The sequence below is a fragment of the Etheostoma cragini genome, chromosome 15, assembly GCF_013103735.1.
Source record: "Etheostoma cragini isolate CJK2018 chromosome 15, CSU_Ecrag_1.0, whole genome shotgun sequence".
NCBI classification, from domain to species: Eukaryota; Metazoa; Chordata; class Actinopteri; order Perciformes; family Percidae; genus Etheostoma; species Etheostoma cragini.
The window spans coordinates 6,197,240-6,224,377 of NC_048421.1; the positions used below are offsets into that span (position 1 = coordinate 6,197,240).

A 27,138-nucleotide genomic window follows, 5' to 3' on the forward strand; every position below is an offset into this window, starting at 1 on the left:
TGTAATTTGTCAGGCTTAGTTTCCAAATTAAAGCTACTGCACTATATTATTATATAGTACGCTAATATATTTTGTTCTATAAAACTTCTAATTTCTTCAATAGCTGTTTTGTCATATTTGTGCTTTTCTAAAATCCCATGATGCTGTATGAATTGTAGTGGAATTGCATAAAAAAAAAAAAGGTTTAGTCAGTTATGTTTTTTTTTCTTTTTTTTTTTAAAGTAAGACACACACACATCACCTATACCTTTTTTAAGCACACAAATATGTTTAATATTTAATTCACACAGAGATCAATGCATGAATTTCCATACTGAACAAAGAGGATGGGCTTCAGTGTGTCCGGGGATTTACAATAATCCCTGTATACATAATGACAACACATCACTGTTCACTTGCTTTACAACAAACCGTCAGATCAACAGCCAGTCAGATGAGAGACATAAGTCTCGGACTGAACCCTTGACACCTTAAACAACCCTTTCAACTGGTTTCATAACCTTGTTCACACGACTCTTTAATTTACGTCAGGCATTAGATATTTCCTATCATTTGGGGTCTGTTATTGCAAATTGCCATTATATCCTCTTGAAGGTTTTTACTTATGGGTAGAAAATTAGCACGGTCGTTAATCAAAACGAAATAGACGTGACTGCAAAATTGGATGTAAAATATTTTAGGTAACAGCCAAAGATGTCCAGACTTAGTGCTGAATTCGTTGTACTTCTGAGTTTGTTCATTTGTTCCTCTTTGTCGTAGAATGTGACCCAAATTTATTTGCCATCCACTACAATCTTAAAGCCAAAACAAGAATTTGTTTTCACTCCCACACATCTGTAAACACCTGGCACCTGCATCCATTAACTCCATTTAAACACATATTGGCATTTATGGTTATTATGGAATGCTAATAGGCTGTTCAGAAAAAATCGGAGCAATTTCTGGTGGAAATGTAAGTCGACGTCATCCACATGTCTGTACCTGCTGTTCTTGTTATTTTGTCATTTATACAATTGAGGCAATTTTGGGGCTCTGAGCTTTAAGATGAGGTGGCGGCTTTACAGATGACTAAGTGGAGGAAGAGAAGGAGTAGACTGGGGCAGATGCAGGACAATTGAGGTAAATATAGGAGATACAGTGTGCTTGCAGGGTGAATATAAGATTGATACAGAGGAGGGAGGTAGTTATGAGACTGGGTTACAAGGCTCATGAAGATAGTTACAATGCCCTGGGTGGGACAGAAACAGGGTGGCAGGCAGATTACTATATCAGAGGAAGTAATTACAAGGCATTAAAGTTACAAGGTGACGGGGCAGGAGGGGATATAATAGTTACAAGGGACAATGCATGGCTTGGAGGGTCCTTTTAGAGCCACGGGGAACTTTTACATGACCAGGGATAATTACAAGGTTTGGGTGGCTGAAAGCTTTTTGGGGACAAGAAAAGATTTCTTTAAGGAGGTGAGTGGGTTTGGGTGTTAAAGCAGATCCAGGTGTCACTCGGGTATGTAAGACACCTGCCAGACGATGATGTGGCTTCGCTCTGCTTTACACAAAGCAGGTTTTATCTGTGAAGCTCCGCCACTGTCTCCTTCTTCTGTTTCATCGTCCTCTCCATCTCCTAAAGGAAAACAGGTGAGCAGAGAAGTTAAGAGATGATGATGATGATGATGATGAACAACTACTAAACTTTATTGTGCTTATACATTTTGTTATTGTCTATTTAGTGTCTTATTTCTGGATTTAAAGATGTTGTTCACTGCCCTCCAGTTGTCACTGTGGAGAACTGCACATTATGTAGTGTTGTAGTGTCATGGTGACCACTGGAGGGCAGTGAACACAACAGTCACAACAATAATGTGCTATAAATAAAAATGTGCCCCTTAAAGGACCCATTTTAAAAGAGACAATTTATTGGCAAAATAGCAACATCATTTGAAAGCTTCTCTTCTCATAGCTCAGCTGCAACAAACAGCTACACCCTTAATACAGCACGTGTGTGGCTTCTCACCTATACGGAAATCAATATAGCCCTCTCCTCCACTCAGCACCAGCACGTTGTGAACACTCTGAGCCTCCGTCTCTTGGGGCGCTGTTGACCCCTGCCCCTCCGATGGACTGTCCAGCACACTGCCGTTTAGGGTGGCCAGAACATTGCCTGTCAAACACACATAAAAGAAAAGAAAAAAAATAACGGTTAAAGACTAAGGAATGTAGTCAGTTACAGACACAAACGGCTTGGTGCTTACCGGGTACAGAGACAAAGAACTTGACAGCATCACGGTGTCCATGGAAACAGAGCTGGGCTTGTGCCATGGAGCAGTAGGGGATGAAGCTGCCGGTGCTCTTCTCAGAGCCATCGTCACCGTACACATGGATCACTCCGCCAGACGATGTGGGAGACACCTTATTGGCTGAGGGATGAAGAAGGTAGGAGTGAGAAACTAACCAACGGGGAATGTTTACTAGCCTATCCTATGTGGTAGGCAGCATGAGTCAGGTGGCAAAAACACCCACAAAATCCAAAATCCAAGGATCAACTGAAAATGAGAAATGATTTTTGAATAAAAAAACTAACAAAAACTAGTCAAAACCTTAACACATCCCCTGCATGCAATGGTATTGGACACACCAACATCTTTTAGTCATTGATGCAGTAAAGCACAATGATAAATAACATGCAAAGCAACCAATGAGTAGAAGCACTGCTCCGATATACAGTAAGAAGTAAAATCATACAGAGCACACAGAACACTTTTAGTGACCTTCACCTGCTACGTGTTCACAGATAGAGAAGACTAATGAAGTTCCTAATATTCAATGGAGTTCATATCTTAGCATAAAGAAACAGGTAGCTTTAGTCTGCGGACATGACACTGTTTCAGGGGACATGAAGGTTTGACCGGGCAAAGGCGGGCAAGAAAAGATCACAACAGCAGGAGGGAGGGCTCCCACTTACCCCTCAAACCAAGGAGCTGTCCCCGGTGAAGGACCACCGCTACAGGAGGGGGGAGGAGGAGGGGGAGAAGAAAGAGGACAGTAATAGTTATGTCTAAGACTGTTTGTGAGAGAATGGAAACCACTGAGGGGAGGCAGGAAAACAGAAGGTGGAAAGAAAGACGAGGGAGTTGGCTAAAGAAGAACAGAGATAAACAGCATTGCAGTATGTTAGGAAACCCCTCGTTTTGTCTTTTTGGACAGTTCAGGCTACCTAATGATGCAGTTTGATTATGAAGCTGCTGTTAGTTTCTGCAGCATATGAAAGACATGTAACAGTGTATCCTCTATGTTGATTTTTTTTTTAAACGGTCCTGCCACCACTGCTAAAAAACAATCCTAAAGGAAACACTGTGTACAACCCATTAGGGGAATTTCAGATCCTCTTTTTACACCTCATGGTTTAGGGATTTTAAGCCAAAGTGTAAATTGACCACATGGTAGATACAGATCTACACCAAAAAGAAAATCAGTTTACAAGTTTGACAGTTGACAGTTGACAACAGCAGTCAAGTTTTTGAGATTCTTCTAAGTAACATCCAGACAGACAAATCTTACCACAAAATAACCTCCAATTTGTGGTTTTAGTGGACAGAAAAGGTGCCCTTTTATTCTTTAATTAGGAAGGCACTGTTGCTTTACCACACTTTTGTCACTTGTTGTAAGCTGTATAGATGAAACTCACTCTCTGTCAGTGGGATGGAGATGATCACGCCGTTTCCAGTTCCTACCCAGAGACGGTTTCCACCAATCAGAAGCGCTGTGATTCGCACAAAAGAGAAGCCCAGCTTGCCAGTGCCTGTAAATTACAACCAGTCAGTGGATTAAGATTCAGATAACTTTATTAGTCCCCAAGGGGCAATTCGGGTTTACAGCCAACCCATCCATTAACAGTTAAAGTTAAAAGGTTCATTAGCATTCAATGTATATAATGTTAAAGAAATGTAAAATATAAATAAATAAACAATAAATAAGTACTGCAGCAGGCATACATCAACCTGTATACAAATGCTTCTCTCTCTCCCAAACAATCACACACACACACCGAAAGACAGGCTTCAAGCACCATCAAAGTGGTCTGTAGATTCTGTAGCCAACATGTAATCTCACCCAGCATCTTGCTGACGTATGGCTCAATGTCCACATCCTGGAGATGCTGGTGTGTGTGCGCGTGGTAGAGACGCAGGGTCGAATCTAGCCGGATCGACACCCAAACACCATCACCGATCCATGCCAGCTGGCGCACCTGACTCTCCCTGCGAGGGTGGGCGTCAAAGGACTTCTGGAGAGTGAGGAAAGAATGAGGGGTTGAGCAAATCAACTCATTATTACAGTTTCATCATTGGACTCATTTTTCAGGAGGATAATGCAACGGTAGTTTCACAACTCACCTCGATCTGCATGCTCTTGGGCTGGATGACGTGGATCTTGTTCTTGTAGCCGCACCAAACCTTGTCATGTACTACAGCCATGCAGCGGATGGAGTGATGAGGCCGTCCGAGGTCCATTAGGTGGTAGTTGGATAAATCCCATTGCCCATCTGTTTTTTGTTTTTTTATGAATTATCAAAAGTTAACAGCAGTTCCTAGTTGCATTAATGTCTATCCAAAACACACTGAAAGCATTCATTCACAGCTTAGTGTTTTATCATCAGTGCTGATCAATGAAGGTGCGATAAAAGTGTTTAAAAACAGTTAAATGCACGTTTTCTTGTTTCAGAGTTTTGGCATTATCAGCCTGAATTGTGCTTTCCTTGGGTCCTTGAACCAACTAGCAGTTTGGTGCATAGGCTGAAACAAATATTTAAAATCCCAAATACCCTCTGATCTATGGAATATGGCGAGGGTCCCATCAGCGAGGGCAACCAGCACACGACCTTTCACGTGTCTGCAATTAGAGAGGAGACAGAAACTGCTGCATTCACAGAAATAAATAAAGACTTCTGATTCTGAAATCCCAAACTACACAACATTTGACCACAATTACAGAGTTTAACTGTCACCACCACTTACACCAGACTGAGCACAGAGTCTTTGAGTTTGATGGAGTGGATGCACTTCTTCCAGTTTCCAACTGCCGAGTGGACGTAGAGCCTTGAAGGAGAACAGAGGCAAGATACTCCAGAGCAAAACCAAACTGCATATAGAGTTCAAAAGAAGCATGTCATGATATTTATATGTGCGTTTTGGATGGAAGATACAAGCACTTTTGGGGTCTTTTAGTGGAAAGACTCAAAAAGAATCATCCTATCCAGCATGTGACTGATAACAATAAAGAATATAGGCTTGAGGGTAGAGAAAGGATTGTAATATTGTTTTTTTGATACTGTGCTGCTTCCGCAGAAGTTTTGAGTAGTTCTGCTGAGCAACTCACCAGCCGTTCTGGGCCCCGAGCCACATAGTGGGGGCCACGCTGGTGTAGTTCTTGGTCTCTTCCCCTCCGTCCTCTGACTCTGGAGGCTGAGAAGTTTCGTCTTTGGATTGACCTGCGCTTCTGTGTAGACAGACAACAAACACACTCATATTTACCAGTTCAAAAAGGACAACATATTTCCCCATATAGGATCTAGTGTACTAAAAGTTATCATTTATCAAATGTACACATACATTTATTCATGACATTTCTATTGGTCTTTATATGGACAGGCTTGGCCTCCTACCTGTCAGAGGCGTCTGATAAACGAGGCTGGGGGTCGGTAAAGACGTGCTCGGTAAATGGTCCTGGAGGTCCAGATCTCATTTCTGCATGGTTGGCCGTGGATTCGGGTACCTCGGTGGCCTCCGTGGCCTCCTCGGCTGACTGGGCAGGGTGAATCTTCCCATTCATGGGGGGAGCAGTAGGGGCTGCCACACAACACCATTAACATAAGTAGACAAACTGGTCAGCTTGACGACTTTCAATAATGACGAAAAAAGAAATAGGAGCATTGAGGGTGTGCCCACCTTGTCCTTTGTCCATTATGGGAGTATCAGTACGCGAGGAGCAGTTGCTACGGGCAACACTGCAGTTGGTGGCACATCCAACAAGAGTGATACCAGCCAACATGCCCTCCACGCCAACAGCATCCTCGCCTCCCCCTCCTGCTCCACTGTCACCTGGATCCAACACAATCTCTCCTGCTGGATAGTCACTCTCGCTGGCAGCTGGATACAAACACACACACACATTTTAACACACATCTCTCTTTTTGTACACACACACAACAACATGTTTGCATTTCACTTTGTGGACAAATTGCTCAGCAGAAAAATGTGGTACTTGGTAAAACACTTTCCTGAATAAATGACAACACATCTGATGACAATGTTACACAGATACAGCTGTTGATTTACAGTCTGATACTAAACAAGAGATGACGATTTGCAATTTTTCATTGTATTATCATGAAAACAATTCTCCAGAAAAGACTAAATTTAAGTAACAACACACTTCAAGTACAAATAACTTACGCTCTTCAACATACCAGATGTATAAAAAAATTATCGTACGGGGGTTTGACACAAACTTTCTGTCTCACCTGGCACACTGGAGATGCAGAGCACGTGGGCATTGCAGACGTTGAACTGGTCGACCAGTGAGCCCGGCTGGTTGGCATCGATGATGACCACCTTGCTGGCAGAGTGGGTGCTGGTGAGGATCCACACTCGACTGCTCATGGTGTCTGTTTCCTGGAGCTCCTTGGACTGTGGGCGAGCAGAGAAGAGAGAGAGAGAGAGAGAGAGAGAGAGAGAGAGGGAGAGAGAGAGAGAGAGAGAGAGAGAGAGAGAGAAGACAACTAACTGAAAACTATGTCTCATGTGTGTGTGTGTCCTCTATTTTGCTGTGTAGTTGTATGCCTTATACTCCATGCAAACCTTTTACCAACATGTGAATAATGTTTTTCCACATCTATGATTCATTTCTAGTTGAGTGTCCAATATTAGCTTTGAACTACCCTCTAGTAGTAATAAAATTCATTTTTTCTATTATTGTTCTCTACCTTCCTCTTTTCTGGGGAGCTGTGGCTGCTCTTCTTTCCAGCTCCGTTCTCCTCAGCGTGCAGGGGGTCGCTGCCCCCCGACGGGGCTTTGGCTGGTACCAACTCCTGGTTGCTGGCCCTCCATCCTGTCAGGTCCACTCCAGCTGCACACCACAACTTCAAGCATGCACGCACGCACACATAAGCACACACACACACACACACACACACACGGGACCATGAAGCATGAAGTCTCATCAAGACGTTGCCCCCACCCTAGTCTCACTAGCTGGGTTCCTTGACTAGTTATGATTGTGTTAAACTGAGATGTAAGGTTAGCACAGAGAAACTTTCCCCATATGGATGTAAAAACACTTTTTGCGTGAAACTACAAACAAATTCTTCTGCCCAGTGAGGACCAAACATTCAAGGGAACTAACAAGTATAAAACATATTTTTGAGTTATGGTGGTTCACATCCCCAAAAATGATGCCCTGATGTCCCCTGACGACCTCACCTTCCTGTTGGGGTCCTTCTCTACCAGAGGACGGCAGTACACCGGGACGGGAACATTCTTCATGCGGTTGTCCTCCTTCTCAATTGTGGGCTGTAAGCAGGACGCGATAAGAGGTCAGGAGAAAATCAATCAAGGGAAAACACTAAGGACAAAGCAAAAGTAAGTGTGATAACAACATCTATGGATGAAGCACAGTTTAAACGTTTAAAAAGGTTGCAACATTTGCTTAGAAAAAATACATTTTATCAGAGAGATTACGTCATAGGGTATGTGTTTGTGTACTCTGTACTCAATGCCGCAAAATGAAATAAATCCTTGATTTTCATGGATTTCCAGAGTTGGATTGCATCGCAAAGTTATACTCAGTTGTATGGTGTTGTTCCTTTATCTAAAAAAATATGCACATGGAGCTGACAGTGTCTTCAGTTTAAAAAGTACAGAAAATGCTGTCCTGATTATCTGGATGTGTTAAAGGGAGAAAGGTGAAAGGGAGGAGCCCTAAAGGTGCATGCTGGCACTCCTGTCAGTCTCACTTGCCTGTTGTCTCTTCAGCGGGCTGTCCTGAGCGCTGTCTGGCTGCCCGCCAGCCTGTGTGGAAGACCACAGTTAGAGTTAGCTACAAAAAGTATTCCCATTGACTCTTCCCACCTGCACAGGGTCTGCCGGCCAATTTAAAGTACACTTCCATGCTATGAAATCATGTTTACGATTGAAACCAAAGTGAAGAAGACTGAGAGTGTCCTACTATTCTTACAAGTGTTGTTATTTTGTTAATGTCAATAAATCCCATAAAAAGACCCAAACCAACAATGAATTGATCCTAATACCTAACAGGATGAGAAATTCAAGTTGATAAATATGTATGTACCTGTTTAGCAGGTATAAAAAGGGTTTGCATGTGTAACCTAAGTGTCACCCACAGTGTGGGAGATTTAAGTGCTGAATTTCTGAGTTTTTATTTAAAATTTAAAAGTTTTTGTGTTACCTACCTATTCCAAACAAACACAAATTTTACAAGCTTAAAATCGTATTGACCTTCATTTGAGTCCAGAGAACCTTCCTGTCAGTAATTTATACCATTTAGTCAAACAACTGCTGAGTTATGTCTTTGTTGTGTACGAGGAGGCCCAGAGAGGTCTCTGACCATGGAGGCTGGGGTTGTGTGTCTGTGTGTACCTGTTTGAAACGAGACGGCACGCTCCAGCCACAGGCCTGCATGATGCCGTCGTCGCGGCGCATGTGCTCACGGACCTGCCGGTACTGTTCACGCCGCTGCTCTCGGCGGGCCAACAGTGCTGAGTCACTGAGGAGAGACGCAACACTGTTACTGGCCAGTCTAGAAGCAAAGGATGGCAGGGAGGAAAGAGAAAAGAGAAGCCAAGCGTTAGCAGCCATGCCAGCCAGCAGCAAGAGCCAGAGAGAGCAACAGCAGCTGTTACCAGCACGTTTTATTTGAGCTTCTTTTTCAAGCTTGTTTCAAGATTTAGAAAATCCAAACTATGAACATATTCTTAATATGTTTAGTATTCATGCCTGCATATTTTAACTTTGTGTCTGATGTATTTATGTGTCTATGTTTGTCAGAGAGGTCAAAAGCAGCATACAACATGAGAACAAACTAATATTCTGCCATACAATCTTGCTTTACACTCAAAATAGGAAGGCATAAGACATTTTTTTTGTGTTGGACGTTCATTATTAATCAAAATGAAAACGTTCAATGTACAACTTTTCAATACCTACCATTAAAAAGGACTTTATCTTTCCAAATCATCTTTTTAACAACAGCTGTGCAATCTAGGAAGGCTTTAGCGTTGTAAGCCAAAATTCAGATGGGACAGAATATTTGATGAAGAGGCTTATCTGAATTGGATATGGCGGCATTAACAATGACAACAGTGTGTTCATTTAAACACACATTGGATCTCTATGTTGAAAATTGGAGAACATGCTGAAAGCTTTCTAGTCTCCAAGCTGCCACAAAGCGAGCAAGCAACGAGGCATTTAGACCAAAGCGAGTGAGGAGCAGATAAAAATGAAGGTTTAGTGAAAAGTGAAGGTAGATTTAGTGACGGTATGTAGTTGGTTGCTGCTCACTCTTCGGGGAAGAACTCCAGCGTGCGGTTGGAGGTGGAGATCTGACACATGGTGTGGCTGCGTCGCTGAGAGAAACCAGCCGGCGAGGGTGACTTGTAGTGGATGTTGACGCTGTAATATGGCCGCTTGACAGGCGGAGGGCTGGACGATGTGCTGAAGAGACGTGCAAAGCTGGTGGATAGAGGGAGAAAGGGAAAGAGATTTTACTTTTGATGTTGGCCAAGACATTTATTCAGGGTTTTTCTAATTGTAAATAAGTTTAATAAATGCAGAATCTCACAACTGCCAGATGGTGGACTTCTTTTTCTCTTGGATTTGAGGACTTTCCCTGGACGCCCTGACAGTGAAACAGAGTTGTGAGTCCAAGGAAAATACAAAAAAGTACAACTAAACTGGCAGAGACAAAATGAGGACACCAAAAAAACATTTTAAATAATTGTGTGGCACAATGGAACATTAAGTCTCGTAATGTTTTCAAAAAAGCTACTTTTATTGTATAATTAGTATAAAACATTAAATTGAGCTCATAAATTTGAGGGTTGAGTTGAACTGGTAGATTGATTTAGACCAAAATTTTAAGATGTTGAGTATATTCCATCCATCCAAGTCCTTCATCTCTAGTTTAAAGCTTCATTTCATCTACCTGATCATCTCTGTCCACCGTACGGCCTCCTGCAGCTCCATCAGCCTCTCTTTGTACTGATTCCTCTCCATCAGCACGCGGGCCATCTCCACCCGGGTGAACCGCCGGCGCTGCGTCATCGTCATGTCACCGTCCTGCATGGGTGATGAAAACTGGCCACACAAGTGCCATTTAATAATTTAACATGGTCTGAAAACACAGATTTACAGGCAGAGATATGAAGTATACTGACAGTATGTACAGTAGTCATGTTTCCAAACAACCAGAAAATCTGTAGTTTAATGAAGCAAAGATTAAAGCTAATGCTAAGGATTATTTTTTCTACAATGTGACATAAAGAAAATAGCTGACTGCTCTGATATCTCCATGCACACTGATTCAATGTATAGGATGAGTAATGCAGATACGGACAGAGACAGATTTACTCACATCATCCCCTCCTTCATCCTTGGAGTCCCGGGACGCACCGAGAGCCTCTGCTCTTAACCTGGAGCCCAAGGGCAAAAAACAGCATTACATGAACTTTATTTCTACTTCTGGCTTGTGAACATCTGAACATGCAGGGAATGATTTGATGCCACAAGTACACCGAGACTGGTAGTCACTGAAAGGATCTATTAGTGGGGGGAAATCAGGACCTTTGGAGCCTCTGTGGGCACAAGAGATTTCTGTGACCAGAAGCAAGCATTACAGCCTGTGTCTTTGTAAGTAATTTTTACTCAGGCGTAGTTAGATCCTCCCTTAAAATTGTCTGGCTTTATAGACCCTAAGTGTACTTAATGTACCTTAAGATATATTGGGTGTTGTTCAGCCTCCAGAACTGTTCCCAGTTCAGATTACAATGTGAGCCACTCTCTCCATAAACACAATTAAACTGCCACTCTTAAATATGTACAGTATATACTATGAAATATGTTGCTCAGATGTAATACACAGACATTTGACCTACAGGTAAACATGGCTGGATAAAGGGAAAAAAGTGAAAATTATCTGAACTGATGAACAGCAAAATGAATGTAGCCACAGCAAATAGTGAAACTGAGAGTCACAGTTAAGGAGTACACTAGGCAGTTCCACCTGCTACAATCAGTACTCAGATTACTGAATGATCAATACGGGAAATTACAGGAGTCTAAAGTGAACAAGATTCTGTCTACAACACAGAAAAACAGACATCTGTATTAAGCCATTTCGTCCACTGGTTCTCATACAGTGGGTATTTTATGATTCTCCTCCTCTGTGTCTGTTGCCAGGATGTATTCATTTTGTTAGTAACATAGTGTTGCTAAGATTTGGATTACAGGTAAAAAGTTAAAGCCATTATGTTGTGGGATAAAAGTTATTGCCTTTTTGCACTGCTTTTTTAACTTGCATTTGACATGTTTTACAGCTGTATGCAGCCTCTCCAAATGCATTTATCATTCCATTACCAACTCGGAAGGAATATACTATTTTTCCCGTAAACCTGTCATGTTATTAAAAAAACAAAAACATAATATTTTCACCTCTTGAGTTCTTCTTCTAGCTCCTTGACCCTGACGTCCACCTTGTTCTTGGACTGCCTCAAAGCCTCCAGCTCCTCCCTCAGCCCCTCCTGCTCGCCTGACAGCTCATCCACTTTGGCAATAAGGTCATTTTTCACAATGTTGAGAGCATTTCTGTCGAGCGAAGAGCAGGAAGTAAGATACACACACACACACACACACAAACACACACAAATATGGCCAATAAACCTACTGCAGCAGAAGATGTGCTGACCATAGAAACATTATACTCATTTAAACATTTTTTAGAGCACAAACACATCTTCCAGTGTGTATAAGCCACATATAAAATTATGGAAGGAGTAAAAGAATGGAGAATTAACATTAACAGACACTTTTCTGTGTCTCTTACTTGGTCTCTAGGAGCTGTTTGTTCTCTGTCAGCAGGTTCTCCACCTCCTTACCCATCCCTGAAACAGTCACATTCACATCTCTGTTAATCGTCACACACAATACACAACGTTCAAAAATCAATAAATCCATTGATTAATGAGCAAAATGCATTTCCCAGAGTGTCTGTGGCGATGCTGTCTTACAGACCAACCAAGGTAAATGATGAAAAAAAACCCACAAAAACCAAAGGTTTGATAATTCAACAAAATGAAAATAATTGCAAAATTATTGATTTAAGCATATGTATTAACAGCAAAAGCTAAATCAGGTTGAAAAGGAATGTTTGATGTTAAATATTGCGAGAACAATTCATGAAAGTCATGAAACTAAAATTGTTTGAAAAATAGTTTGACTCCTGTTCAGATAGAGACAGCTGGGAGGAGTTCTGGACTCTAAACTATTATTACAACATTTAGTTGAATGCCAACTGATGACAACAATACAATCATAACAATTATTCTCCTCAAAATATAACATTTGATCAAAACTCAACCTAGTTCCATGGGTGCATGTATATTCAGATTCAGGGTTAATTATTGTCATGCTCAACCTATTAACTTTGTATTTAAATCTCAATCATCTTAATCATTGCCAGACGTTAATTTAAAATTGTATGTGGAAGCAGCAAGCACTGTGCAACAGAAGCCAAGCACACAAACAGCAGAAGTTTTAACACATAGAAGAATTTGGACATGAGGAACAAACCAACCAAAAAACTAAAAGCCAAAAGGTTCTCGTCTAGCAGCGTGTGATTAAGGACGTAGTGGACACTGGATTAGAAAACTACGGTCAGATCACATATCACAACATAAACCTTACAGAGGCTGAAAAATAAGTGCACATCTTTTTGGGTTCAACTTGTGTCGACTTAAGGCAGCAACTGCTAATCGCCACCAACTATCTAAAATGAATCTCTTAATTGAAATCACATCTTTCTTGGACTTTGAAGGTGGTGAGTAGGGCAGCCTTAAGATTTATTTCATGATGAACATAAATATTTCTGATGTGTCAATTTGTTCCTATGCTTTGGTTCTCTGCTCATTGTAATCTACTCAAGTGGACAACTGATGTTCACGACAGGTGAACAGTGAACAGTTTCTGAACAAAAGCGTATTTTTTTTAAATGTTCTATAAATGAGCAGCTTGTTAATTGACAAATATTTTAAAAATGAGGTACGTACGTGAGATGCAAAGGTTGTATATTTTAAAACAATGTAAATACACAAAATAAACGGACAGAAAGAAGGAACCAGAAGCATGTGAAAGCTAGAGGCCAGAGAATGACACAACAAGCAAAAGTGAACATGAGCATAGGCAAGGTGCGCCTTACCGAAGAAATCATCACGGACTGGAGGCAAAAGAAGAAGAAGGGTGGGGAGAGAGGTCGGAGAGAGGAAGAGGAGAGGCCACGGATCAGAAAGGAAAAAGAGAAGGACAGGAATGGAAGAGAGAAGAGAGAGGATGCTGATAAGCATTTATTAATTTAGACTTGAGGAAGAGCAGCAGGGCTCAAGAACACAAAAGTTGCTATTTGGTCTTCAAACTGAAACAAAAGATTTCTGTGGCCCAACAGATAATTTATTCAAATTGTATCAGATTCATTTAAGAGTCCCAGTGAAACTAAATTTTAAAAGCATATTGCTTCTGTGGAATGATGCATTTCCTGTTTTGACATGATGCTGGGTGGGAGGGTCATTCCAAACCAACACAATATACTATAAGTCCGGTAGAAAAGTTGTTTTACATTTTTTATTTTTAAATAAAAACTTAGGGTATGCAGACTGACAGTCAATCACTAAAGAGATAAAAAATAACTGTGACTTTAAAGAAACATTAAAAAAGTGTTTACTGCATTTGTGAGAATAATGGGCATCTACTGTGTCACCAAAATTTCCAAATTTACCAATTGCTTGACCAAGCAATAAATGAATAACAACAAGCTACAACTATAGTCATGCCTTTTTCTAATGTGCATACACTGGTCAATCTCCACACTAAGATGTGGAGTTAGAAAGTATAGCAGAGTCGAGAGAGTATAAAGGTTTATACCAACCAATGCATGTTCAGATACACACCTGAGAACTCGCCTATGGGTGTCACCAGCAGAAGCACATAAAAAAAAGAGAAAAAAAGGAAACTGGGTGAGAAGTTAGAAGAAGACGGATCAAATCTCCTGTTCTAATTATGCGGCACAAAAATCAAAACAACCCAGAAATGAATGAAGAAAATCCACCAGGTTCCCAGTGTATTGGCCCAAAACAGAGACTGACAATGGACATCTAAGATAATCAATAAGCATAAATATAAAGTGCAAAGAAATCTGAGAAATAGAATAAACTCAACTTTTAAAAAATAAGATCTGATTAAACTTGCAACCTTTGAAATGGGCATCATTAAACATGCCTCTGTCCCACAAAAAGAGAAAGAGAAATAAAAAACAAAGTAGAAAGACAAAAATAAAAAACACTGCATGAATGGGCAGCCGGGGTTGGGGGTTGCGGCCAGAGATGTTTTTTCAGGATTTGATGCAGGGATGAGCTGCTGCCATGGAGTGTATAATCCAGCCTCGGCCATGCAAGGTAAAAAGTCAAGAGTCTGTGCAGCAGCATATTCATACAGCCTCACATGGAGCTCCTGCCCTGCAGTTACGCAAAGCCAAAACAATGGCTAACATTATGTAATGCGTTCATATGTCCGCATATATACGTCTCTTCCTTTGGTCCTGCACTGAATCTATGCTAACATGCCAATATGTGATATTACTAAGTAATATCACATATTGGCATGTTAGCATAGAAGTCAAACTTCACATTCAACAGTTCATTGTGAACAATGAACACCTCAGGAGGAGGTGAAGAAGGCAGCAGCAGTGTTAAGGTATTTCCTTTGAAGTGAAATACTTACCACTGAGCAAAAGCGAAGGACAACAATAAGCTGCGACTAGCAAAATGATATCATGGCAAAATTTGCTTCAACCTTATTGCCAAGCTTCAAGGGTTAGGGTTAAGTATTTTGACTAATGAACCTATAATCGCAGCAAAAGTTATGGCAGTCAAAGTTCTATTCATACCTAGCAGCTCGGCGCCTGCATCAACGTCTCCGATGATGTCCGACTTGGCGTCCTTGATCTCGTGGTAGAGAGAGTCGGTGTTGATGCCGAAGGCCTCGTTAACAATGCCTTGAGAGGGGCTGAAACACGCACCAGATTTCATCAGACAATAGTTGTGAAAAGGACCAGAAATATTTTGCACTCCCCTAACTTATGACCTTTTGGTCCTGAGATTTTCACCCGGTAAAATTCAAACAGGTAAACAACACTAAAACCTTAAATATGTAAACACAGGTGGGTAAAAAACAACAACTGGAAGGTGCCAACAGTACCTATTAGTATTTACAGATTAAGGTCAGTGAGAGAGAAACCATATTTTATTTTAATCAAAATATGACACTTTGATCTGATAGTCCAGCACTTGTGCAACACTGTAACTTTAGCCTTGGGGATTTTCTAATGTTAACTTTTAACAGCTAAAAAGAGTCAAGTAACTACTACTTGCTTTTTTGAATGAAACTGATTATAAATCTGCATACAAACACAACCCTACCCTAACTTCAACAAAGAATAACTGCAGACATGATGCTCACTATGTTGAATAAGCTAACTCAAGCAAGCAAAGTCTCTGCAAGCAATTTTTTAACAACAACGTAGAATGAACAAAAATAGGACTTCATAAAAGGCAAATTTGTTTTAAAAGTTACATGACGTGTAGATGTTTAGTAATTAATGGGCTTTAATGCAGGATTTTCACTCTGCACTGTACCTGTTTCCTCCTCCATACACACGGGGGTCCACACACATGTCCAGCTCAGGGGTAGAATCGATGATCTCCTGAAACTCTGACCACTCATCGCTGCTTCCCATTCCTGGAAAAACATGACGGAGACACGAACGGAACTAAAAGTTAGAAGACTGGAAACATTTTGATTATATATGTATATACTGTATATATATTTATAACTTAAATATAAATTTGGGAGGGAAAAAAGGACGTAGGCCAGAGATCTTCCTAGGGGGTCCTAAGAGTGGGTGCAGGGCGGCCGCCAAATTATTTAAATTATATACATTTTTTTAAGTTTATTTTTTCATGTCGGAAAATACACATTAATATGAATCCAACATATCAATAGCAAAGAAACATTTGTAGATAAGCTAGCTACTATTTTAGATAAACTAGCCACTATGGTAGCCTTAAAGTTAAGCTTAAAGATTCCCTGTAATAATAATAATAATAGTAATAATAATAAATTGAATTTGTATAGCGCTTTTCCCAAGCTCAAAGTCGCTTAACAGAGTGTTAAGCAACTTCCAAATGTATGTTTAATGTTAAACATGATTTAGGACTAATGACCAAATTCTTTCATCCATTCAGCCCGTTTTAATATTCAACTCAATTGTGTACAATATATGGAGAAGGGGGTCCCTACTCTGTCTCTCTGTTAGCTAAGGGGTCCCTGACCACTGCCGTATGACACATTTTTGACACCCTCTTACCAATGCTGACATTCCTGGTTTCCTGGGAAACCTGCACCTCCATATTCCGGCTTAGTCGCTTGGCACTTTTCCTGCGGTTCCCAGCCCGCATCGCATCAAATTCAGACTGTGGGAGGAAGCCCTCGTTGATGGGGGTGACAGTGGCGGAGGGGACGGAGGAGGTGGGTGTGTTGGACTTGCTTGCTGTGCTGCTGGGTGTGGCCGCCACTGAGTCGGACTCTGATCCATCCTCCTTGTTGGTTTGAGTCAATGACATAGAAGAGACAAACGGCCTTTTTTATGAGCATTATATAGTGAAGGCAGGCTCAGGCACTACACCTTTACCTAAAACATCTGCACAACTTATTGTATCTTTAGCATCTGGTATGACTGGTAGTTTGTTGGCAAAATTATACCAGATTAAACTCCTAGTGACTACAAATGACTACAAATAACTTAGCTGTTCTGTGAACAAATGCTACATATACATCCAACTTAACAGGCCAAGTAGGTAGCTGAAGAGTTTGAGTTCTGAATTCATCTTCAGTAAAATATTTAAAAAATTGTTGCAACCACGGGGGGTGGTCCGTGTGGTTATGGCTAGGACAGGACAGGCAGCAGTAAGGCCGGCCCCTCCCACTTCCACTCCCACACTGCGGTTGTGGTCACGAAGGAGGACAGGGCCGCTGTCTGTACCACCTGATAGGCTAAGCAGAATGACGACTGGCCGAGGCTGACCTGCCAGATGTCTTTCCCGGGCATCATCCTAGCCCCCCCGAAACCCCCACGTACCATGCCCTCGCCGGTGGGGTACAGGCTCAATGAAGGTGGGCGATCTGCTTTGCTGCTGGCCGAGGAGACACAGAGAGAAGTGGAGACTAAAGTGAGACTGATTATTGTTTATTCATCTACTCTATTTATGAATCATGTTTTCTTCTACAGAGCTGGAGCTTTTCCTGGCATGCATTAGATGCAGGGCCCAAAACAACCTGGACAACATTTTGGAAATACACCTATTGTTTTGTAGAGTTAGATGAGAAGATTGATTCCAATGTCATGCGGTATCAATCTTCTCCTCTTACTCTTGGCAAGAATGTGAATAAGTGTTAAATTGTATGTTTTTGGACTGCGTGCAGAAAACTGGGGATCCCAAAACACACACAAAAACAAACATGAGGAACTCCACACAGAAACAGCAAATGCCTGCCCTGAAACCTGCAAAAATGTGAAAATAGAGCAAGACAGGGACAGAGAGTTTAAGGGAAAGGCAACATGGCTGATTTACAACGAGAAGCAACAAGGGCTTTGAGGGCATGCAGTCCAGTCCACCAGGCCAGTCATGAGCTTTCTTCATTTAATGGGGATACAGACGCAAGTTATTCCAAAAGACAGAGTCATCGATAAAAAAAACTGCAGACAGTTTGTGGAAAACTCAACACAGAGAAGATATCTTAAGATATTCCTATACATGTACCATACAGGAATTAGTTAATTGTATGGCTGATTAACTACATGCAGTTTGTTGGTTGTATGCTACCTAAACAAAACTGACTGAAACTGTGTGCAGGCTGCAAATCAATATTTCCACATCTACTTACATCTGCTGCTTTTAAGTTGCAGCAGAATTATAAGAAGGGGCATCAGCAATTCTGAAGTCACATTTTGAGTGAAAAGCAGGCTGGTTTAGACGACAGAGCCAAGGTAAGGCCGTTGTAGTACCATGTTGGATTTACCTTTTCCTCCATTTGTGGCGTTGACTGTGCAAACAGCAGCAACAGAGAGCAAGCCAGCAAGACAGACAGACAGACGGACAATGATTAGAAAAAACAAGAGACAGGAACATGCCATGACACATGAAAACAGACAGACACACACACACACTATTTCACCTTTACAAGTTGGCTCCTGTTTTAAAACTATTTTACAATTCTACCCTTTTTCCTCCCTTATTCCTATTAAAACGGATTGAATAACGAATTACAACAATGCTAAAAGAATCACAACAAAACACAAACCATCATGAGAAACACCGGCCTCATTCAGGGCTTTGTTTCCAACAGTTGATGACGATTTGTAGGATTAGAAATGCCTTGGACAGCGTAGCTGAACAGAGTTTTAAGCTACTGTGTGTATAGTGTGACTAATTTGTAGCTCAGCTACAGAAGCTGCACCGGATGTCCTCGTCTCTATATCATGCTTATACATTTTCAGAAGTCATGGGCTGGCCAATTGCTGAACCCTGCAAGCTGGAATATTATCTCCAAACTTTTCTTTCTTCTAATGATTACCAACAAGTATATAAGTCTTAAAGGCTGACAGGTTTATTTGTACATTTCCTCTTCTCTTTGTCAAAGGGTTAAAAGTAGCAGCTGTTCATCGTGGCTCCTGACAAACAAATGCCAGCATCAACACAATGAGAATGTTGAAACATGAAAAGCCTAATATGAACATGACAAAAAACATAAAACGTTAGCAACAAGACGATGGGTGAAAGTTACAACTCAAATTCACACAATAATATGCCTTTACACCCAAAAAACACATGCATTAAACAACTCACGTTCGTCCACAGCCGGGGCCTTCTGATTGGCTGTTGCTCCCTGCCTGCTGCATTTTGGACCGCTCTATGTGCTCGACGTACGTCTGGATCATCTGTGATGCACGATGGCAAGAAAAGGAAAAGATATCATAAATGAGGGAGAGGAAAACTACTTGAGAAAACAGGAGAGACCACCCCATGGACTGGTGTGTAAAGGAGTTGCTTGAAAATTGTTAAAATGATTTAATTACAAGATCTATAATCTACTAAATATTGGATAACTCTGGGTACAACTTTGTGAACAACAAGGACAATAATATTGTGAGATTTTAAAGCTCAAAAGGATATACTAGGGATTTTGCTTACAGCTGTTTTTTACAACGCATCACATACAACTTATGTAAATGCAGACACTTTGCTTTCAATGTTCAAATGTTGTTTGTCAAGAAAATTGTGTTTCTCTACTTTCCAGGCAGCCATTGTTTTCCATTCTTTTATAAAGATTTGGTTGTTAGGTGATCCATAACAGTAACAAAAATGTCTACACTTACAAGGGCTTCCTTAGCTGAAACCAATGGCTGCCTGGAATGTAGGATAAAACAATTAAAAGGTAAACCAATATGGTTGGCACCAGAGTAAAGCATCTGATTTGTAGAGAATGGCTTAGAAAAGCAAAACATTGGTATGCTCTTTTACTGCAACATTTTGCTTCATTAAGATAACAGCTGGGGTATTTGAGGATAATTATATGAACAGTATTCAAATTATTAGTTAACAGGCATGTATGTTTGGTGAATTTTGGATATGAAAATGTAAGAGATTATGCTAGAAATGAGAGGTCTAGGGACTCTAGCTGAAAAGTTGTTAGGCTGAATGTCGGCTCTTACCTCAGTGTGACGCTGGTGCAGAGCATTGTACTCTTTCTTCATGTCTGATTCTCGCTCTTCCAACCGTGTGACTATGAGACCGAGCGAGAACAGTTTAACAGCAAGAAAATAACTAGGATGTACTCTGATAGTTAGAGCAAAAAGACAACCAATCTTATTTACCAGTATTTAAGCTATGTACCTGTTTGGGTCTAAACTCCACTAAGAGAAACATCTTACAGGTAGATGGCAAAGAAAACAAAACTAAAGAGCCAATCTAATATGCACAGCAGTATACATGGATTGAACAAAGGTATCATAATCTACATAAAGAGCAGCCACATAATAATACAATAATGTATATTTTATGGGAACACAGAAGTTTGTTGTAAGGATGTCTTTCCACTTACTCTGGTCAGAATAGTTCTTTGTCTTGAGCTCTTGCTGTTTCGCCTGCAGCTCCAAAAACTCCACCTGCACCTGCAGGTCCTTCTTCTCAGCTTCCAACGCATCCTCAAATTCAATGAATTTCTGATGAAAGAGACAGGAAAAAAAAAAAAAATTAGGCTGGAAATATACAATCACGAACTGCACTAAAAGTGACAAGTTATACAACACTGTAAGTATTATTGAATTGATTAGATTTGAGGAAATCATAAAAAAGAGAACACTGCACACTAAGATTACTATGCCTGTGGTTAATAAACAGTGTTGTCATGTACTTATTAAATAGTTCACAGCAGCAACCACCTTTCAGCGACACTAACTGTGCTGTCTGGCCTGGATGAGTCAAAGACTATGTGTGGGTGTTATTTTTCATAAAGCCTTTGCCTCTAACAGAAAGGTTGGAGTTTGTCAACAGCTATATGAAATACCTCAGTTGGTCCCACTGTGTACTGAGGAACAGGAAAACACAGAGCTGTCTACTTTCTTTTCACGTTGCACATTTTTATTATTATATAAAGCTGTTCACAATGACGCCTTTTTTCAGTGCAGCAGGTCGGCAAAGTCTTAACACTGTAATCCTCTGACTGCAGGGAGACTGAACCAGGACCATGCTGCAGATATGCACCATACAAAAAAGACAATTGCTACAATGTGATGACCTTCAGTACTACTATTGATAATTAGCACTGTGGAGAACCACAACCCCTACTTGTTTGTCAGATGCAGTTAAGCAGGAAAAAGGAACCAATTAGTCCTTTCAGGAAGAAATCTGAAATATTTCAGCAGAAATATCCCAGAAATATTACAAATCCACTATGACAAAGAATGACAACTTCACATCTCTAGTTGGATTTGCATCTTATTATCAACTAACAAGCTGAATATACAGCCATTGTACTGTTTTGTTTTGGGACCTTTTCTACCGATATAATAACCCAAGTTTTATATCCAACAAAATATGTGACTACATACACAATTAAAATTCTCCATCTCTCAGAACATTTATATTCATATCCGAGGGCCTGCATGTTGTTTCTGGAGCAAAAAAACTTTTTCTAAATAGAAAAAAATGTGTTTGTTTTCTGCTTGGATGTCTTAATAAAATTTAAAAATGTAATAGCCTAATTGAAATGCCCTAAAACTAGTGAGAACCATTATGCTGTACATTAGTTCACAGCTTCACGAAATAATAGCCTTCGTCCTATCCCCTTGGACTGGGAACACGTCCTACTGTAATGCCTTTCAAATGCACTCCTCTATCAACCACATTTACCTAAATCAAACACCTAACCTTTCCTATCTCCGCAGTATTTGCTATTAAAATCCATGGTTAAGAAGGGGCAGTATACAGTGTGTAGTGGTTTGGTAACTAGAAACATTTTTAAAAAAACATAGCGGTTCATTGTCAAAAGGAACATTTGATTTATGCAATCAACAATTACACAGGTTGAATAACACAATGTTTGTGTTTCTGGGCTAGAAAATTGTGTTATTCTGTCAAGTATGATTCATTCATTCGGTAACCCTGTAATGACTGATTGAATCTATTGTGTTTTTTTGCCAAACAGTAGCTACAGTAAGTGCTTTTGACTGTGACGTGGTCACACTTCCAACTATTTACACTGTGTACTGCCTGAACAGAGAGCAAAACAACAGTAGCATGTCTCTGTTTATTTGTAATAGTAGAAAAAAACTTGTGGAAAATTTATTTGTGACCATGTCAAAACTGCATGTCATATGGATTGAAGCTGATAAGTTAAAATCAGATTTCAGTGTACAACTAACCAAAGCAAATCACTTTAAAAAAGAATGTGATAAGAGCATGCCCAGAGGCAGGGATGATCAATCGGTTACTGTTTACATTTTGCTGTCTGTGGAAAGTGTTAATAATACAAAGTGATGGTTCACTCCAGCAGGAGGCCTACAGAATAAAACCGATAACAACAAACATGCTACAAAATGGCTGAACTTGTTAAAGCACACTAACTGTAATCCTGGTTATCTTGGTGAAGGCTATATGAGCAGACAGGAAGCTGTGGCTTTGTTTACCATTAGCTTGAGCCTAATAACCTTGTAATCTGATCCCCTTTTGCTCGTTGTTCCAGTGTCTTGTTAGAGGGTGTGTTATTGTTTTCTGAGATTCTCTGTCAGAGGGCCATTTCTTTGCATTAGCGTTTGCCTCTGTCCGATCTGTGCGTTAAGTCGCTCATACTGCAGCTTTCTAATCCTCCGTCTATTTCTCTCTCTCTGCTCTTGTTGTTTTGTCTCTGCTCCTCAAAAGCAAAAATCAAGGCTACAGTGCCAGGCTCCCTCAGTGTGCTCTGTGCACTATTGATTTCCTATAATTCCCCACGCATCGCACATTGTCCCATCCCCCATTATCCCCTCGGATAGTCAGACAAAACTGTCTCTCTGTTTTTTTCTTCCATTCAAGTGCATCACCTATTTGAGCTGAAGATGTAAACTTGTCTCACTGGATGCAAACATAACCTTAGAGTCCTCCTCTACGGACATTATTGTTTGTATCTGAATATACAGTATTAAAAATAAAATCACAAAAGAAAATTTAAATCTAGATTTTCTCTTGTCCGGTGAGTCAGAATGTATCATTGGACAAAAAAAGAAAAGCGGTATCAGACACTTGTTACAGTTACAGTTTTTAACTGAAATGAACAAATGATGGAGGAAAGATAAAGTCTGCTTTTAAAGAATGTTTTATCATTGAGCTAAAACCAACTCAGTGTCTGTCTATTTAGGTAGCAGTTCTGGTTTCTAAGGATTATACAGTTATTGTTAATAATAATTACCCCCTTACCTCATCACCAGCAAGTTATTATACAGACACTTTTAGTTTCTATTTTGGTGTTAATGTTAAGAAAAAAACTAAAACCATGTCTGGACCTGTTGGCATCTGTCACTTAAAACTCCTACTGTTATCTGCAGTACCTGTTGGCTAATGCTTACAATGCAACCACATTTTTAGAACAAAGGCTTGTCATGGCATTAAAATACGCTCAAATATGCTAACACTGAAATGTTAACACGAAGCAGCAACTCCTCTCTAAATTACCGGCTTAAAGGCAAAAAAAAAACAGAAAACCGACAAAGGGAGGAAACACATTGGGGAGAAACAGAGTAAAAGCTGAGCTAAGCTGATACCAGCAGGGCTGCCAGTGATATGCTGAGGCCTCTTTGGATGGGAGCAGGATTAAAGTTGCTTTATGATGCCTACTGGATCCCACGGCTGCTGTTACACTGGTCAGAGAAAGGAGGTGGAGCTTGGCCGGTAGTACAATTGCTTCATATTGATTACCATTTCTGTTGTTTGTGTTCCTGTTCCTGTTCTTGCTGTGTTTTTAAGTGGAAGCACCCACTGAGAGTTATGCTTACACAATTAAAGTGTAAAAGCTGTGCTGACTGTCCCTTTATCATCATCTACTGTTCATGTATTATGTCCTAACTTTGTATTTGCATATGTATTTACATTTGAGACATCAGCTGTGCTGTGTGGAAGCTCTGGTATAATAAAAAGCACTAAAAAGGAATCTAATTTATCTCATTCAATGTGAAACAGACACTTGTATTTTGCTGTTAGCATTAATGTTTGCAGTGGTGGAAGCACTGTTAGTAGTTTCTGTATAATGGAGACGTTGGTAGTAGGATCAGAAGTAGTTGTGACAGTAACACCTGTTATAGTATTAGCAGATCTAGCATGAGCAGTTGTAGTAGTCAATAAAAAGGCTGTTATTGAACGTGTTCTATGACAGTTTGGCTTTAACACTGACTATAAGTAGAAATTTGTTTTATCTTTGAGTACTGTTTACTTACATGTTCTTGCATAAGGTAGCTGACATACTGTACACATTTATTCTGGAGGAGCAGGATTTTTTTCTTTTGCTTTACTACACTTAACTAGACCTACACACCTGAGGTTACCTGCTAAAGTAAAACAAAACTTGTACAAAACAAAACGTAATGTATAATTCTTATAGTTATTTTGGTTTGGGTATTATAATGTAGAAAAGTATTTTTACAAAAATAAGTAGAGTACATCTTTGAAGTAGACCTACTTTATAAGCAGGTCTGCTATAAAATTGTATGATAGGCTTAACCACGTTTATTATAAGGTTATACATTTTATGTCTAACCACTTGATAGAAGACAGTGTTGAACATTTGTCAGCAGTGTCTTTCACAGGCCTTAACATGAGTCACATGTCTGGTGAAACATCCCAGTTCAGACAGGGCACATGACTGAAGGAAGCAGCGTGAAGCTAGATGGGATGATACTCACCTCTTCTGCCTGCTTGCGAAGCGCTTTCTCCCTTTCGTACTGGGTAATGAGCTGCTCGTTGTCCTCTTTCAGCAGCTCTAGCTCCACTTCGTGCTCCTGGTTTTCGGTCAGCACCGCGTCCAGGTTCTCCAGGACGTTCACCACTAGCGGCATCAGCTCCTTCACTACCTCCTCGTCATAGCTGCGGATCAGCCGCTCGAACTCCCGGTAGATGCTGTTGGCCAAACCCGACACGCGCTCCGACATCACGGAGCCGGAGCCGTAGTCGTCCTGGTAGACCACCTCGTCTATCTGCAGCTCCATCATCTTGGCAACTGGAACAGACTTCTGTTTTCCAGATGAGGAGGATGCGCTCACCCGTTTTTCAGGCCTGCAAGGCGAGTCTTTTACGAGGTTTGGATCCGATCACGGCAGAAAAAGGGTGACATTAAATCACAGATTTCTGAAAATAAGGACACCTAGCCTATGGCATGGCTCAGCAGCCACGATTCACTGAACGAGCACTGACTGTTGCTGTGTGTAACGGCGCATAACCTTGAAATTACTGGCTCTAATATTTTGATGTATAGAGGGCCCCCTCCTCCTCCTCCTCCTCCTCCTCCACCACCAGCCGGTTGTATCGGCTCCAGACGCGGCCCAGCTACTGCTCGCCTCCCGCAGAGAACACCTGATCCGGGGAGCAGTGGATGTGGAGCGGGCCAGCCTGTGGATCGGCCTTCTTTAAGCCCATGCCCTGGAACGAAATGCCTTCGTCGATGATATTGCACCTGCCTCTCAGCAACCGCAGCCATGGATCCCGGCCATTGCTGGCAGGGGAAATAAATAAATTATTAAATAAATAGAGTAAATAAATAATCTAACGCTCTCGATTGCCGCCGACTCCCGATCCACCGCTATAATATCGTTTCCTCCATGTTTTGCTCCCCCTTCCAGCGGGCGGCCGACGCTGCTGGCCAGGCTCGGGCGTTGATGGGTTGATGGTGATGTCTCCCTATGGGAGAGGCTCTCCCTGCTGTTCAGATGGAGGAGCCAGCTGACCGACTCTGGCTGACGTCACACCGTCTGCATTGAGCAAGCGGCACTGCCATAGTCACTACTGCGTCAAGCCAGGCAGACAATACCGGAAGTCAGCACCACGATTTCAGAATAAAGCTACAAAATCTGATGATTTATGATTATATTAAATAATGATACACGCTCAGATTTTCTCAATGATGCCAAAACAACTTTTTTTAAATGATAGCTCAGATTGTCAGACCAGTTTTACACATGAAACAACGTGATGTTACACATCCTGTGAAAGATAATATCTTCTGTGGCACTGGAGCTTTCTAAAGTAAGTAGCCTAACCCTGATGTTGTCACCAGTTCATTTGTGTTTGTGTTTGGAGACTACACTTTTTTTGCTGTTGTTAGATCTTTGTCTTTAGAAACTAGGCAATTCCATTCCCAATGAGCTCATTTATGAAAACTCTTTATAGACACAAGACAATTATATGTTATTGTACGTTAATATTTTTTTAACACAGATCTTCCTAATACATAATTGTCAACCAATATATAATACTCAACCAATTACTTCAGAGCTTAAAGACTGTCTTCATTAATATACTATACTACATCATACATTTATATTACTGAATTAAAGGTAGGGGATTTTATGTAGGCTACTCACCGCTTGAAATACTTATTTCTATACTGTTTGAAATGGGTTAGTTTGTTCTTCTGCATAGCCACGGTCTGAAAAAACACGGTAGTTCTCAAATCAGAAGTGAACAAACAGTTTAACATCTCATGTTAGAGCAGTATTTAGGATTTTAAAATCATTGGGCTCAGGCGTTCAAATTCCCCTGGTCTAAATACCAAATTCTAATAAACAATAATTAGGACGTTATCCCGGTGATCTTAATAGTAGCTTAAAGCTCTGTATTTTGTGTAGGGTTAGCTGTCACAATTGCCAATAGTTTTATTTTGGAAGAGAATTGTATCACTTCCTGGCCCAGGTCCGCAGCAGTACATGGTGCTAGAATTTAATTATAATGACAATGCACTCTCCAAAAATGAAATACTGTAAAATGCTTTGCAATCCAGAAACGTCCACAAACAAAAAGCAATTATACATGATTAAGCCATAAAGAACCGTATAGATAGATTCATTTAAAGTTAAAATTTGGCAGCCCATTTGAATAAATCTAGCCTAGCCTACTATTTCGCACGTGACAGAATACTGAAAAACACTGAAATACCCAGAAAAAGCTCTGTTCCTGAAAGTCATTACTATTTGGTTATTTAGTCAATACTGACAAAAGTTCAGCTCA

The 27,138-nt window shown here is 40.7% G+C and overlaps 1 protein-coding gene across 22 annotated transcripts; it reads right to left on the reverse strand.

The window, feature by feature from the left end:
* Positions 1–244: 244 nt before the first annotated feature.
* mapk8ip3 (mitogen-activated protein kinase 8 interacting protein 3) lies at positions 245–25,880 on the reverse strand. 22 transcript variants are annotated; one of them, XM_034894094.1, is made up of 34 exons: positions 24,822–25,879; positions 20,492–20,612; positions 20,103–20,173; positions 19,237–19,328; positions 18,410–18,433; positions 17,469–17,520; positions 16,698–16,929; positions 15,967–16,069; positions 15,219–15,337; positions 14,224–14,235; positions 13,479–13,496; positions 12,108–12,165; positions 11,717–11,869; positions 10,641–10,698; positions 10,212–10,363; positions 9,849–9,905; positions 9,569–9,739; positions 8,648–8,774; positions 8,009–8,059; positions 7,472–7,561; positions 6,976–7,131; positions 6,514–6,679; positions 5,939–6,139; positions 5,656–5,839; positions 5,370–5,489; positions 5,009–5,089; positions 4,816–4,883; positions 4,388–4,536; positions 4,107–4,278; positions 3,682–3,795; positions 2,959–2,997; positions 2,249–2,413; positions 2,011–2,157; positions 245–1,620 (listed from the first exon to the last, which is right to left on the reverse strand). In XM_034894094.1, the coding sequence occupies exons 1-34, from the start codon at positions 25,125–25,127 to the stop codon at positions 1,496–1,498; spliced, it is 3,954 nt and encodes a 1,317-aa protein (XP_034749985.1). In that variant the 5' UTR covers positions 25,128–25,879; the 3' UTR covers positions 245–1,495. The 22 variants fall into 22 exon arrangements, with proteins under 22 accessions (XP_034749985.1, XP_034749981.1, XP_034749977.1 ...); XM_034894090.1 differs by having other exon boundaries at positions 8,648–8,807; XM_034894086.1 differs by having other exon boundaries at positions 8,648–8,807; positions 17,415–17,520.
* Positions 25,881–27,138: the final 1,258 nt, after the last annotated feature.